This window comes from Cajanus cajan, chromosome 9, assembly GCF_000230855.2.
Source record: "Cajanus cajan strain Asha chromosome 9, NIPB_CcT2T_4, whole genome shotgun sequence".
Taxonomy (NCBI): domain Eukaryota; kingdom Viridiplantae; phylum Streptophyta; class Magnoliopsida; order Fabales; family Fabaceae; genus Cajanus; species Cajanus cajan.
The window spans coordinates 837,939-854,468 of record NC_138525.1 but is presented as its reverse complement, the minus strand read 5'-3'; the positions used below and the strand labels follow the sequence as shown (position 1 = coordinate 854,468).

The 16,530-nt window shown below is 31.9% G+C and overlaps 3 protein-coding genes across 3 annotated transcripts; 1 reads left to right on the top strand and 2 right to left on the bottom strand.

The window, feature by feature from the left end:
* The first annotated feature begins 339 nt into the window (after positions 1–339).
* Positions 340–5,396, top strand: LOC109814348 (RNA-binding (RRM/RBD/RNP motifs) family protein). The gene is made up of 5 exons (XM_020378756.3): positions 340–624; positions 724–850; positions 1,220–1,446; positions 1,788–2,988; positions 4,810–5,396. Exons 3-5 carry the CDS (start codon positions 1,225–1,227, stop codon positions 4,821–4,823), a joined length of 1,437 nt encoding a protein of 478 aa, XP_020234345.1. The 5' UTR covers positions 340–624; positions 724–850; positions 1,220–1,224; the 3' UTR covers positions 4,824–5,396.
* Positions 5,397–8,032: 2,636 nt separating this feature from the next.
* Positions 8,033–10,173, bottom strand: LOC109814358 (Auxin-responsive family protein). Its single transcript, XM_020378767.3, has 2 exons — positions 9,059–10,173; positions 8,033–8,856 (listed from the first exon to the last, which is right to left on the bottom strand). Exons 1-2 carry the CDS (start codon positions 9,807–9,809, stop codon positions 8,402–8,404), a joined length of 1,206 nt encoding a protein of 401 aa, XP_020234356.2. The 5' UTR covers positions 9,810–10,173; the 3' UTR covers positions 8,033–8,401.
* Positions 10,174–11,735: 1,562 nt separating this feature from the next.
* Positions 11,736–14,895, bottom strand: LOC109814316 (putative MO25-like protein At5g47540). The gene is made up of 11 exons (XM_020378714.3): positions 14,615–14,895; positions 14,352–14,513; positions 14,068–14,186; positions 13,903–13,980; positions 13,677–13,770; positions 13,233–13,292; positions 12,790–12,858; positions 12,496–12,594; positions 12,344–12,388; positions 12,131–12,233; positions 11,736–12,043 (listed from the first exon to the last, which is right to left on the bottom strand). Exons 1-11 carry the CDS (start codon positions 14,735–14,737, stop codon positions 11,934–11,936), a joined length of 1,062 nt encoding a protein of 353 aa, XP_020234303.1. The 5' UTR covers positions 14,738–14,895; the 3' UTR covers positions 11,736–11,933.
* Positions 14,896–16,530: the final 1,635 nt, after the last annotated feature.

Below are 16,530 nucleotides of genomic sequence, written 5' to 3'. Positions count from 1 at the left end.
ATTTTCTCAATGAATGTAATTGAATAAATTTAAAAAGTTATTTGAGTATGGAAGTATCTGTCAAAAGAAAATGTAAGTCCCTTAAATGAATCTAAATACAACCAATTTTTTTTAGTAATCAGACAAAGAAAATGATCCCAATAAATTTTACGAATATAACTTTTAAATTAAAAATATTATTTTATTAAAAAGCCAGAAGGAAAAAAATAATACTAGATTCCCATTTTTATTCTTCACTAATTTCAAATGAAACTGTTAAAAGTAATTAATAATAGGGAAAGGGAAAAAAAATAAAAGGAAGAAAGAAAATCATCATCTTCCATTTGCAGAGCCCCTATATAATGGTCATATCACATCTCGCAGCTTCTCTCTCGGCTTTCTCCTTATAAACTTCCGATGTGTTTCTCTCTTTCTCTCTCCCTAGTTTTGTTTTGTTTATAAAATTTTGCAATCGGTTTGGCAACTGAATTTGCATTTGGTAATCAAATTAATAATTGAAAAAAGAGAAGAAGAAAAGAAAAAGGGTGGGGAGGCATAGCCAGATAATGAACCTGCCCTCTGTTCTTAATCTCATTGTGCCTCCCCTCAGATCTTAAGATTTGCCATCTGGGTCGTCTTCAATCGGTGGGTTTCGACGGAATCTCGATTGAAGTTTTGATCTTTGTTCAATTGGGTCTGCCTTTGGATCTTTGATTATTGAAAATTTTTGTGGGTTTTTTCCAGGAGTGCTTAGCCTTGATTGATTCACTGCTTGATGATTGTTGATGAAGGATCCGATGTTTCCTAACTGAATCCGACAATATCTATATTTCCATCGTTAATACTGTCTCTCAGTTTGTCTTAATTTAAGGTATTGTCTGTGTAATGTTTTCCTGTCATACTTGGGACTATTTGTGTTTCAACAATTTGATTAATGATAATGCTATCATGTTTTGATTTTATCCTACCCGGATTTATTCGCATTTCATCCCAGACTAGGATTTTGATTTTATCTTGTTTTTTCTGAGTCTATGAGAAAATGAAATGAATTTATGCTATGGCCTATAGTTATGTGTAAGGAATTGGATTGGATCCATCAGGAACATACCTTTACTTATACCCTATGATTAGGTGCATCAAAAGGTTGGCTTTGTCGATTACTAATGCTGCTGCCGCCGCTTGCATTTGTAAATTTTTAAGCTTAAGTGCTTAATGGATTAAATGTGTCTTTTGCTTGTAGATAAAATGCAATCAGATAATGGCAAGTTATTTATTGGTGGAATATCATGGGACACAAATGAAGAGCGACTCAGGGAGTATTTCAGTACCTATGGGGAGGTTGTGGAAGCAGTGATAATGAAGGATCGGACAACAGGTAGAGCCCGGGGATTTGGATTTGTTGTTTTTTCGGACCCAGCTGTTGCAGAAATAGTCATAAAAGAGAAGCACAACATTGACGGAAGGATGGTAATTCTTGTTATGCCCCCTTCTTTTTAGTCTAAGACCTGCATTTTGACATTGAGATTCTCTTTTTGAATTATGCAACATCGGAAGGTAGCAGTGTTGATATTCAAATGCACTCCCATTAGCGAAATTTGTTAGATTCACAATCTTGATATTTCTTTGCTAGATTTTAAAGTGGAGGAGTAGTAAATTAATTTTTTCCACATGTTTTATATTCTATAATCTTTTTGTTTTTGTTATTATTATCTTTTCTAGAAATCTGTTGTAAGGATTGATAGATCTTCAAATATATTGTTTTTTGCTTATTTATGGTCAATAGTCAATACTGTTTAATCTATCGATAGGTTGAGGCAAAGAAAGCTGTTCCTCGGGATGATCAGAACATACTGAGTAGAAACAGCGGAAGCATCCATGGTTCTCCTGGTCCAGGTCGCACTAGAAAGATATTTGTTGGAGGTTTAGCATCAACAGTGACAGAGAGTGATTTCAAGAAGTACTTTGATCAGTTTGGGACTATAACAGATGTCGTAGTTATGTATGATCACAACACTCAGAGGCCACGAGGTTTTGGATTTATCACTTACGATTCTGAGGAGGCAGTTGACAAGGTCTTACTTAAGACATTTCATGAATTGAATGGTAAAATGGTTGAGGTCAAGAGAGCAGTTCCTAAGGAGTTATCGCCAGGGCCAAGCCGCACCCCGCTTGGTGGATATAACTATGGTATTAGTAGGGTCAATAGTTTCTTAAATGGCTTCACTCAGGGTTATACCCCAAGTACTGTTGGAGGCTATGGACTTCGAGCGGATGGTAGATTCAGTCCAGTTGCCGGTGGTCGAAGTGGATTTGCTCCTTTTGGATCAGGTTATGGAATGAGCATGAATTTTGAGCCTGGTTTGAATGCTGGATTTGGTGGAAATGCAAATTTCAATAACAATCTTAGCTACGGTCGGGGAGTAAATCCTTATTTTATTGGCAACTCCAATAGGTTTGGCAGTCCTGTTGGATATGACAGTGGCAATGGAGGAAACAATTCTTTCTTCAGTTCTGTAACTCGAAATTTGTGGGGTAATGGTGGCCTTAATTATGGAACAAGTTCTGCAAATTCTAATGCATACATTGGATCAGGGAGTGGGAGTGTTGGAGGGAACACATTTGGCAACACTGGAGTCAACTGGGGTTCTTCAGCAATTTCTGGGCAGGGAGGAGTGAACAATATGTCACAAAGTAGTGGCAACCTGGGATATGGAGGTGGTGACAACAATTATGGTTTGGGAACTGGAGGGTACGGAAGAAACTCTGGCACCACTTTTGCACCAACATCTTCATACTCTGCATCAAATGGTGGTGTTGATGGGGCTTTTGCAGACTTTTACAACAATAGTTCAGTTTATGGGGACCCCACTTGGCGATCTTCAAATTCTGAGAGAGATGGATCTGGTCCCTTTGGTTATGGACTTGGTGGCGCAGCTTCTGATGTCTCTGCCAAGAGTTCTCCTGGTTATGTTGGGGGTTATACTGTTAATAAGAGGCAGCCAAATAGGGGTAAGAGTTACAATATTTTAGACGAATGATTTAGACAAATGTCCTTTTCTAGTTAGCTTGGCATTTTGAGTACATGTCAGAACCATATTTAATTGATCTCTATTTAATGTTTTTTCCTCTTTGTTTTGTTTTTTTTTGTTTTTTTTTTTAAATTGAACAATTGTAATTGGTTTCTTATTCTTGTTTCTTTTCTCTTTTATTTAGATTTAAATAGTTAGGTGAAGTTGTGTATGCATATTTTTGAAAAGCTTGTTTCTCACAAGTGTTCAATGACATCCAATCATGTATCATTCAGATGCCAGAATTCTCCGTTACTGTGGCTGGTGTTCCTCACATCACATTTATATGGTTGTTCTTTCTAATCTTGTATGAAATATATAGGCTGTGAAAATTGAGAGGTCTCATAAGTATCAAAATGTAAGCTTCAAATTAAAAGATAGCTATTACTGAAACAACCAATGTTAACCTTCACAGAAATATGTATATGTCTGTCATTGTTCCACAACCTGACTTTGTTATATCATGGCTTGGGTTAGGGGGGGTCAGATTATATATGGACTTTCTACCGTACATGACAAAAGAATAAAACAAGTCTCGGGTTTGAGGGATGAGAAAAGTAAGCAAGGTGGGCAGTATTGATTTATAAAAAAGGAAAAGGAGTGATATGCTTTTATGAATTATGAAATTGCTATTAGTGATCTAGATGTTTATTGGTATAAGTAGAATTTTAATTATGCTAGAGGCAAGGGTGAAACTTACACATACTTTTTTTGCTGTGCACATGCAAAAGTGTTATAATAACGTTAAGTTCTCAAACTGAAGCATTACTCCATTCATGAACAGAAGTTGTAGCTATGCTGTATAACTTGATAAATGCGAGAGTTTTAATGGAAATGATCATAATGACTCGTGTCTAATTGCATCTTTTACCTTAAAATAAAAATGGTTGTTTATGGACTTGTGGACTTAAGATCTGCATGGTTGATTTTTGTATTTGTGAGTTAGTAGATGGAGGCAAATAAATGGACAATCAGTTTGTTTATAAACATGTGTACCAAAATTCCATTGAAGTGTTAGAAATCATCATTTTCATGTGTATTGATAGATATTCAAGGCTTCTTTCAACATTATTGTGTTCATTTTTCATGTCTGTCTTTCACAAAATTTGAAATCATGGAAAGAAAACTGACTTTTGGGTAGCAGTCATAGATTTCATGTAAGCATCATACTACAACTAGTTCTTCAATGTCCTTTTCCTTCTGACTTGTCTGATTGATTTTAAATGTTTCACTGAATGTCTTTAATATCTGACTTGGAAATTTGAGTATGCGATCATGACCATTAACGTTCTGCTGCATGTAATCAATTCTTCTTATGAGAGTTGAAAGTTTTGTTGTCTGTTATCCTCCTGGTGCTCTACATTACCCCTTCCCGCCTAGAGGGCAATACAAGAAGTTTTAGCCTCCTTGTGTTTAATAGTTAGTCTGGATGTATGCTATAACCCAAGTTCTTTCTAATAAAGCAGAGCCTGTTGTACATTAGTTTCTTCTTTATGATATGTTATACTATTACTATGTTCAAATTTTTACCAGCCATGATTATCAATTTCTCATGTCTTGCTAAGTTGCTCGGAAGTGCAGGAGCCGATACAGATTTATATTTGATTTTTTTTTCTTAAACTTGGCTACAATAAACTAATGCTCTTTTTGTAGTGCTCCATTTTTTCACATCAACATATAAATTGGTTGAAGAAATTAAATTGATGCATTTTACTTGTGATGTGTCCTCTGAATTATTGATAAACTTGTGTCTTTGCTTCAGGAATCGCTACATAGGAAGATCGTTTTGATGACACGAACTTGTAGGTGAAGATAATCCAGTGAAGCAGGTGAACTGTGAATTTTGCACACCACTGTTGTTACTGTATTTCGGTTTAAGTCGCAAGATGTTTGGTTTTCTAGAGCTAACTGGAGTGCCTGTTTTGAGGGTTCAGATATAGAGATAGATTACAAGGGAATGTTAAGGCTTGAGTTTTTTGAGTTACTGTTTAGGTTTTGGGATTTGAGTGAGATGTAAAATCTGATTGCGGGATATAGCGGAAGTGTATCATGCATCACTTGTGAGGCACCAATATAAAAGATGGACAGCATTTCTTTTTTCTTTTTTTTTTTTCCCTTTTTTTTGGGGTAGATTTTTTTTGCCTTTTATGTCTTGCAAAGTTGTGGGTTCTTCTCAGGAATTGTTTGTTTCTTCATCCATCATTTTGGTTTGCTTTTAGCAGATTGTATCTGAGGTTTTTGTTTATTACTAGTGTGAAACATTGAAGGGATACCCATCTAGGGTCCCGTGAATAAGTTTACTTATATGTTCTGATTCTTTTTCTAAAGGGGAATATTTTATGCTACAAATTCAAACATGTGTGATAAATGGATTTATTTTTCCCCATTTGCCTTTTTTTCTAAATTCTATGGACTATTTAGTATTTCATTAAACTTGCTTTTGGAGATATTATGAGTTTAGTTGAGTGTACCCCATTGCCATTTTTAACACAGCTGTATCGTTTGAAAGATTTAAAGAACTTGTAAGCATCGTTATTAAAGCAATGCACTCGATAAAATAATGTCAGAAATTAAATACAAATGAATTCTTTTAGCAATGAGACAGTAGGTATTTGATGTAGACATGATGGAGGTTAATTATAGTGTATTACTCTCAAAGCTTTGGTGCTAACTACGAAGTATGCAGCAACTGGTGTCTGTTTATGTTGGTCGTATCTAAGTTTTGTCAGCAGTTCGGTTGTGTTAGTCATCTAATCGTGGATAGTTAGCTAGTCAAGGATCTCTAATTTTCATCATCATGACATATTTTTGAGACCTTCTGCATGTTCAATATTTCATAGTAAGCCACTGGATCTAGGTTTCTGTATACCACTTAAACATGTATTGTGAAGTTTTTCGTATTTCAAGTATTGTTTACTGTGTCCTACGCGTTTATGTAAGTAATATTTTTAGTATTGAATTTTCAATCTCAAGTCTATTGTATTGTTAGACTCACATAATTGATATGTCTGTTTTGACTTTTGTGAGTCTTGAGGATTTTGTTTTTTTTAAAGGTGCTTTAGTCGATTAAGGAAGTATTTTATAGATTAACATCGGTAACGTATTTTTAATCAAAAATGGAGTTTTACATTGTAATATGCGTTAAATATTTGATAGAATCATTTATTATGTATATAATTGGATAAAATTTTAATTTTGATTGCAGAATTGGAGAATAGTACCTGTATTATTACATGTAAATTTTATCATTTATAAAGTATTCTTAACCTCTTTATTCCTAATCAATGCAGGACTTTTTGTAGAAACAAATGATTTTTTTTTATCAACATTTTTTATGGCTTATTTTATGGTTCAATTTTAGGATTTGTTTTTATCACATTTTAGAAAATTGTTTTGCTTTTTATTCAAAATACTTGAAAAGGTAGCCAATTGTTATTTTCTAAAATCTGCTTGTGCTTCCCTCTCTGGTTTTACTTTTTTGAAAAGATATTCTGAACATTTTATCTATCTCAAAAATTTTTTCAGTATATATTTTTTTCTCTTTCAAGTTCCAATTGTGAATATAAAAAAAAAAACTTATGAGAAAGTTAATTTTACCATGTTATAGATTTTTTTACTTAAACAATCTCTTGTAAAATATATTTATAATATAGATCAAGAAAGAGACAGATCGAAAGCAAAAAAGAATTTATAGTAAATTATACGAGATTCTAGTTGATTTAAATATTTGTCAAACAGAAGCATCATTCAAAACAAATATATATTTATTAAGAAAAAAAAAATGATTATGCTGCCATTTGTTTGTGTTGGCTGATTTTGGAAAGTAATATTGCATCCAGCAGGAGTCAGAAGATATGGAGTCGAATAAAGTGAAAACCTTCTATATTAGTAAATTTTCTTCTCCCTACCATTGTTTGAGCCCGTTTCTTTTCTCGTACTTGTTTAATCCAATTTTTATATTTTTATGCCATTTGTACACCACAAATGCAGACCATACCGATGCTGGGAAATTTAAAAAAAAATAAGGTGCGTAATTGGATAGTGGGGAGCAACGAATATCGAATAATATACAATTTCCAAGGGAAATGAATAAACATGGTATTTGCCTTTCTATTCTTCTTTTTCATGTGGTACCTGGCCCTTTAATCCATCTAATATGTTTTAGATTTTCAAAAGAGAAAAAAATAATTATCAACGTTTACGCTAAGTGTTTTTTTATTTAATAAAAGAATTTATTTTAGTAAATTTTATTTTTTTTTCAAAGAAATTAATCTCTAATTTTCTATTAGAAAATCTTTAGTATATACAACACACATATAATATGTGGAGGTCTATTTTATTTTGATCCCTTTCTTACCTGATATTAATGTTTTAATCACCCAATATTAAGGGTACATGCATAAGAAATAGAATATTGGGAAGGGGAGGGGGGGGGGGGGGTTCAAAATAATAGATATTTGGTTATTCTCTAGTCCTATTGCACGTCCCATGTGCATGAATTTTAGCCTATTTATGGGACGGTTGTTTCGGGTTTAAACCCATCTATATAAATCTCCCCTTAGCCAATTAGTTAATTTTTAATTCAGATTTAGTTCAATCATGGTTTAATTCTTGTTTGGATTATATATATAAGTTGCAACATTATATACATATAATATATAAAATTTTTGAAGTAAAAACAAATTAAAACTTAAAGAAGTTTTATAATATGTCTCAATTTTATCAATATTTATATTCATATTGTGCAACAATATTAATTTAAATTTAAGGAAAATAACTATTTATCACTAATATTTAATGCTTATAGATTCTAATTTTACTTTGATTGAAATAACTCAAATCCAAATAAAAAATTCAGTAAAATTGACTCAATATTTTTAATTAAGTAAGATGTCAAATTAGATTAGGATTTTAAGAATTATGGATTACATCCATTCTCAGGCAAAGAGTTGAGTCTCATATTTGATTATTATAGACAAAAAAAGTTACAATTAAAAGGAAAATTTTCATTAAATGTGATCAATGTGGATGAAAATTTTGCGTCAATAATACTAAATATACATTAAAACTTATTTATAAAACTGAAATCCATCGACATTCGGAGGAGAGATGTTTAAACTTGCAAGTTGCAACAGCATGTGATTTGATATGTCCAAAGGCATTAATGCTTCCCCAACAGCAACAGCAACACCAGAATTTACATCGATGAATACCATCCCTCTAAAATTGCTCTCATAAGTAAACCTCGTCTAGCAAGGGAATGTTAAGTACTATATGTTTTTTGAAAATCATAATTTTGACACACAGAAAAATGTAGTGAAAGAGAAATGAAGAGCAATTAAGATGTTACTGTACTAGTTATGAATGCCACTTGCACTTCCTTTATCAGAAGTTCCAATGAGTCCCTCTCTCCTCATTTTGTCTTCCTTAGCTTTCCTACAGAAAACGACCCAAGAGTTGACCTCCAAAGCAATGGAGACTCCGATGAGAGTAGAGAGGCCCAAGCAGTAAGTCAACTTAGCGTAGGACCTGCTGGCACCCATAACCTCGAACCCCTCGAAGACGTTGACGAAGCCAAGCACCACACACGAGTACCCTACAAAGTGGTGGTACGACTTCCAATACTTTCGGAACTTGTTCCTTGCGTTTGGTCTGAATAACAAAGCAAGAGTTTGCAACGCGCCAAGACTAAACACCGCTACTCCCAGCTTACGGTGGAGACTGTACTCCACTCCCGGTGAGAGTTGCCCCAACCGGATTCCGATGCCAAATCCAACGCTTCCCACAACGAAACCCAATAGTTGTATTCCTGCATGCATGCAACATGTTTTCACTACAAATTAATATCGTAATTAAAGTATGAAAAAAAAAAAAGAAAGTAATATTGATGAGTTAATCCCAAAGTTTTTTTAGTCAACTACAGTAATTATATGTTACTGTAAATACATTTATTTTTAACAGTGATATAACATAATTAAAATATATAATTAATTTAAAGATGATTAACTAACCTGCATGCGCATAGAACCATGCAGGTCCAAGTGTCTGAATGTGCCTAAGGTACCGCGCGCTGATGGCTCCCATCGGAAGCATAATCCCCCACGAGACGGCGTTAATGATGCCATGGATGACTCTCAACGCCGTCAGATCCGCGTGCTGTGGAGCGGAGGAACCCGACAACACGTCGAAAGTGGCAATCGAAGACAGATCGGTGGCAGTGGTTGGATGAATGGTGGGAGAGTATCCCTGAACGTACAATCCTCTGTTCCACACCAGGTGAATCTTCGTCTTGTTCGGTTGAAGCTTCACCGCGGCCGAGATCTGGATGGCGGCGCCGTTGTGCACGGTGGCCATCTTGCCGCCGTACATGGTGGCGGTGGAGGAGAGCAAGTGGATGTCGAGCGGGCGAGAGAGTAGGGGAGACTTTTGGAGCTTCACGGTGGGGTCCAGGATGTAAGGTAGGAGCACTATTTGGCCCGAGTTAGGGTCTGGAAACGCTATTAGGGCACGTGTTCCGGTCATCTCCGGCGATGTGGGATTTATGCCCCACCCGACCCAACCTGAAGGCGAGATGAAGCTTCCGAAGAAGGCTAGTTCTAAGGTCGAGTTGTGGGGGTGGAATGTCCACGCTATGGAGGCTTGTTGCGTTGGGAGGTTCATGCATTTTTCGAACGTTCTCGTGGTGGTTTCGGTGGTGCAATGGGAGGAGAGTGCGATGTGGGGGAGGGAACACAAGAAGGAGAGGTAAAGAAGATGAAGCATGGTGAATGGTGTGATCGATGGAGATGAATTCAAGTGATCAAGGATGGCAATGGTTGAATGCTTTGATGCTTGCTTTTGTTAACCAGAAATGATAACTAACTCTCTAAAGAGTTTTGTGTTTCATTTAATGAATCTCTTTTTTGATATGGTGATACAAGTGGTGATCATGGATGGAGAGTTGAAGTTGAGGATGGTTGATGCTTGCTTGTTTTTGTTAACAATGTTGTGTTTTGTAATGATGTGTTGAGGGGAGAGTGTAATGCGTGCCATTATGGACGTAATAATAAGTGAAGAACATAGTTTGGGGTTGGTGCTTGACTTTGAAGGAAAGACAATGTGGTTGTGTGTGCGTTTGGTGGGAATGGGAGAGTGTGGTTGGCTATAAAATTTGTATGATAGTAGAAGGCAATATAGTATCAAAGGAGATATTATTATGTCGAGTGCCACTACTTCTTTTGATTCTAGTCGTTATCGTCACGAGATACGGCTGATTCATCTTTGCATATTCTGCTTCGCTTTGAAGCTATGCCATAATCATTGTAATTCAGAAATCTTACAGTCAATTTTGTTTATAAGAAAATGAGATCAGTACTGTTTAATAGTCCTTTAATTATGTTCGTAGTTTGAATTCCAAACCAGAGAAAACAAGAGTGATCATATTTCGAAACATAAAATTATCAACCATCAAGGGATGATGACACTCCTTATATATTTCTTTTTATCTTCCTCTCTTTTTGTTATATTAAGTCTCCGATAATATAATTAATTATCTCTCTTTTCTTATTTTTTTTTTCTCAATATGTTTACACCTTATGGGTATTCAAGAATCATTTTGAAAAGAAAAAAAATTGTAATGTCAATATTGCCGCAACTTTGTGGGTATATAAAGAGACAATTCTATAGTGTGAATTTTCCGATTAATCTTTAGGATTAAAATCACGATTTTAATTGTAATATATGGACGTGAAGGAAATATATTCATGAATTTTGTCAATGACAAATTTTTATAAAAATTTTTAACTATTTTTTTTCATTTATAAATTTTTTACATATTAATTAATTTAAATTATTTCTAAAGTAATTTTTAAAATATTAAAAGTCAATCATTTCTGTTATTTGTAAAATTGTAAGATTAGATGATGGTATAATTTTTTTTTATACTACCAATGTATTATAATTAAATTCAAACAAATTAATTAATGATAGACAACATAACTTATTATTTAAACACTGTAAAAAGTTTATTATTTAAATGAGAATAAAATTTAGATATACTTTTTCAGAAAAGTAATAGTGCTGTTATATTTTCATGCAATAATAGCGCTGCTATATACAACTCATCAACAATTTTATCAAAATGATATCTAACTTTTGAATTATTTATTAAACTAGATTAAACGTAATTTCAGTTAACGACTTATTACATTAACCTTTTTATTTAAATCGTCATTAACATTTTGAAATCGTTGTCTTTGAAATTCCCGGTAAGAAATATTAAACAAATATATATTAATATTTTTTTATTGTGTTATATGATAATTTTCTTATAAGCCAATCATTTATATCATCATATGGTGATGTTATAAGTCATATTTTTTTAACCGCCGTTCCTAGATTATTCTATTTTTCTTGAACAATAAAAGGTTCATCAACTATATAACATCATAATTTGTCTTTGTGAAAAAAATATCAAATAAAAAAAAGTATAAATAGTTTGTTCATAGGGGCTATTTAAATATATCTTCGCGCGCTCTCAGCCCAAAAACTTACTCAAATCAAAATATTTAGTTTGGTTCCAGCCCAAAATCTAATTGAACATGCCCAATATAACCCAACTGAAACATTTTGGTAGGCCCAGTCCAAAACTAAAGTTTTACAGTAAACTACTAAAGTAAATATATGGACAAAAAAGGTAGAATATAAATATAATAGAAAATAATAATTAAACAATAAATAACCCAAATAATAAGTTAGTCAAAATCCGTTGCCTCTTCTATTTTCATTGAAGTTATATTCCCAATAATAACATATGCCAAAATAAAAGAACCATGAGGCAACTAGTCTTCACATAGCAAAGTGGGACTTAATTAGAGAAAGATAATTAAAAATTGTGGCGCCAAGTATTCAACATGGAACTTCACAGTTGTCCAAAGATGTGCATGGACGATCCTTGTGTTCAAGAGAGATTATCTCGCTAATTACTTGTTGTTTATCTGCTTGAAAATGCTCGTCCGCTGAAAAGTTAAAGAATTAAAAATTGAATAATTAGACATACATAATACATTAATTACAAGTGAAGCAAGATCTTAATTTAATCATACCTTTGTCGCTGTTGAATTTCTCCAAAAATTGCAAAAGCTTATGTTTGTTTGTAACAAGTATGCTAATAACTTCAGGAGGCTTGTTTTGATTTGCAACAAATAGCTGTCGATCACAGAAAATTACACCAATTCATTCAAACTAATTAATTAAGAATGCTCTATATAATTTAGAAGAATTCATAAATAAACATATATTTTCTCCATTCCACACACCTTGAAAACGTGGAAGGTGTCCAATTGAATTGTCTTATTTGAATCCTGAAAATTAAGGAAGAAGAAAAGAATGAACAAATAATAAGTATGTACTTTTTTTTTTTTTTAATGTTTTGCAGGTGTGAAAAATGTGAGTATAGGAGAAAACATACTCTTAGGAGATTCATGAGGATCCTCATATTATCTAATGAGCTCACATACCGGACCATCACAGCAGAATTCGAGCGATCCAATAGCATATTCCCCAATAACTGTAACATATTTTATTACTAAATATGATTAGGAAAGTCTTCTAAACACTAAATAACATGATATGACTATTGCAAAAGTGAAAATGGTATATATAGAATAGATGATGAAATAGAAACCTAAAAGGCAAAAGAGACTCAAAAGTGAAAATGTATTTGGGACTTGAAGAATAAAAAAAAGAAGAAATATTTTTATACCTTGATCGCGTAGCGTCTAGTGAAATAACTTGTAGATTCAAGCAACCGAGAGTTGTACTCACTGAAGAACTGTCAGACATATAGGGAAACGTTGTAGCAGATGATCGATATCTTAAAATATTGCTTAAACATAAAACATAAAAGCTATTTTAATTTTGTGCGAAAACAACCAAATTATAAAAATGTTAGAATTTGTGATTAATTCATGTTGCGTATGTTGACATCAATCATAATTTTTAGAAAGTCACGAATTCATGACAAGTGAAATACTTGTTAACCAAATTAAATATAATTTAACCTTTCACTAACATGGAAGATAAAACAATTAATTAATGATAGGAGAAAATTATATCCCTCTTCAATAAATACTTGTATATATAGCTTTGTTGCATGACATAGAAATATATACATCAAGTAGAGTAGACTTTGTATGGTGCACTTACCCAGTCATAATTTTTAGAAAGAAATTCAGCGACCGTAGATTTATGCCTTGTCAATAGCTCCTGTGTGCATCAATCAGGGGAATGTATCAGCATAGATTTGTAGTTTAAGGGTATTATTTGTTTGGATTTTTTAGGAAACGATGGATAAATAAAAGATGCAAAATAAAAATATATATATTGTCGGTATGGATATGTGATTTTTTTCACATTCATTATCGTTTACAGTCCTTTGATTTGCAGATTTTTATCTCTTTTCATTTCCCGTCACATATACTCCTTCATACCCTATATATGCTCCTTCTTAACCATTATACAATAACAAACTTAGACATGCATGCAATATATATTATAGATATGTCTTGGGCCTTATTATGTAGATAGTGAGAAGTGACGTAGATTTGTGAATGCAACTTAAAAGATATGGTATATCATAAGTATATATACTTTAAAAGTTGCAACGGCATCTGATGCTATTTCAAAATTTGGTAGTTGGATATAGTCAAAAAACTTCTTCATGTTCTCTGATTCCAACACATGCCTGAGAAACAAAAATTAAGCTCGTCAGAATCTATAAGAGGAAGAAAAAAAAGAGAGGAAGGAATTGCGTGTTGGATAACTCAATATTATGATTATTTAGTTAATTAAGAGATGATTGAAATTGCGTACGTACCTCGCTACGCACTGGTGGCGTATGCACTCCCTTGCAACCGCACCATACGTGAGAGCAATGTCACCCTCTAGTTCATACCTTTTATTAAATCAACTTTCCAACGTTAACCATTAATTTATGCAGACGGAAATGAAATTCGAAAATTGAATGTGAAATGTTACGTACCCACATACGAGCATATCCACGAGATCTAGGTTTTTTTCCAGATACTGAGAAGCAATTATCTGCGAATTAACTCGCTGCCTTTGCAAGTTCGCAATCACGTGGGTTACATCTTGGCGTGCCTAATTAAACACATAGATGAATTAATTGATTCTTCCATATGCGGGAAACTTGTTTGATTCACACTATTATTTGTTCGTTATAAAAATTTAAAAAAAAAAAAAAAAAAAAGTAGCGAAAATAGTAATAGTATATAAAACATTATACAAAGGGATAAGAATGATTACCCCGAGTTTGAGATTTGTGAGAAAGAGGATAAAGAGGCGAAATGTGTCGTCTCTGAAAAACTCGCGAGTGATCTGAGAACACGCATCGGGATTTGGCTCGGATTCGCCGTTTCCATAGAGAACAGTCCTTATTTCCAGTATGGTTTTGCATAGCTCAGATAGCTGCAACGCATGCATTTCAATTATGCATGCATATCAAAACATGGAAAAAGAGTAATTTAATAATCTCTTTAAAATTAGGGACTAATGAAAGAATTAATTACCTTCTCTTCGCGTTTACTTTCTCGAGTAATTGTTTTGGATTGGAGAAAGATGAGGAGTTCCCGGGCATGGCGCACGAGCTCGACGGGTGTTTTGGGCTTTTGCTTGAAAAGGGTTTTCTTCATGTTTGGTGTTAGGGCATTGGAGATGATGGTTAGGTTGTGTGTTTATTTGATGTGTGCTTACAATAATGGAAAAGGTTATTTTGGGAAAGAGAGAAAAGCAAGGTGAGTTGTTAAGAGATAGATAGATAAATGAAAATAGCAAGGGACTCCTGCATTCCCTCTCAACTTCTTCTTCCTGTTATTATTAACAAACAACTTACCTTCAAATAGTAGTGACACCATTCTTCCACCTTTTCTTAATCTAATATATATAGAATATGTTAGCAAATTTATAAAATTAGACTTCTCTATATTATGTTACATGTAAAAATTGAGGGTATTAAAGTCTTTTTTAATAATATTTTTATTTTTATTTTTTTTAAATTCTTTTTAATTTAAAAAATAAAATTTATTTGAAATCAATTATTATAAAAAGAGAATATTTTATTTTTTAATTGAATTTATAATCTAAATTTTTACTTTTTATTCCTTTTATCATCATTCTCAAAATATATTATCATTATCTAATTTGCATATATTTTATTTTATTTTTCTCTTACTTTCTCACATCGATTATAAATAAAATAATTAATTAAAAAAATAAGAAAATTAAATAATATATAAATAGATGACAACTCTTATCTCAAACTTTTAGTAATAATAACAAAAAAATATTAAATATTAGTAAAAAAATGTCACAAAAACTTGTACATTTTTTCCGGCCATAATAAAGGTCTTCACCAGCATGAAAAATAATTGTTGATATTCTAGTGACATTGCATACAATGATTAATGTGAAAATGTTGGTAAAAGATTTTGTAGTAATTTTTATTTTCACTAAAAATTATATTAAATATCACTAAAAATTTCTTTTATTGTAATGTGGCTCAAACATTCCTCATATCATATTACTCATCATTCATATTTATGTACTCGTATATAGATTAATAGGAAAATGAAGATATTAAAAATAATAAAAAAACATGGATCACATATTTTTTATTTTTTCACAATCTATACTGCAGTAATGAACAATACACATTTTGAAATTAATTTTTAATCGATTGAAAAGATATTGAAATCAATTAAATTGATATTTATACATAAAGTTGTAAATGTTATTTTTATTTAATTGATTAAATAAAATAAACAATTACGTGTACTCTTTTTTAAGAGAGTATATTACATCACCTTTTTTGAGAAATAAGAATATCCTTTATTATTATATAAAAATATATAATTTAATTTATTTAACTTAATGTTGTTAAAGTAAGTTATATTACCCTCCTTAAAAGACATATATTATATTATCATTTCTTCATATATTAAAAATATAGAATAAATTACATTTTTATTTTTTAGAGATATATATGAGTATTATATCATTACTCTCTTATTATATTAAAATATATAATTTAGAGTATTTAACTTAATATCCTAAAAAAATTCACCATAATTAACATTTTAAAATATATTTTTGATTAAAATATATGATAAAATATTTTTAATTTATTATCATCTATTCACTTGATAAAAAATCATAAAATATATAATTAAATTAAATTTTTTAAAATAATAAATAAAATAAATTACATATGCAGACTTATATATATATATATATATATATATATATATATATATATCATAAATTAACACATGCACGTATATATAAAATAAATTAACATATATATAAGTATTAAAATTTGTAACAATTATATTTTATTTCATAATAGATATGTAATATAAATATGTTCATAAAAATTTATAAATTTAATATACATATTTTTTACATTATATTTATTAATAAGATAAGT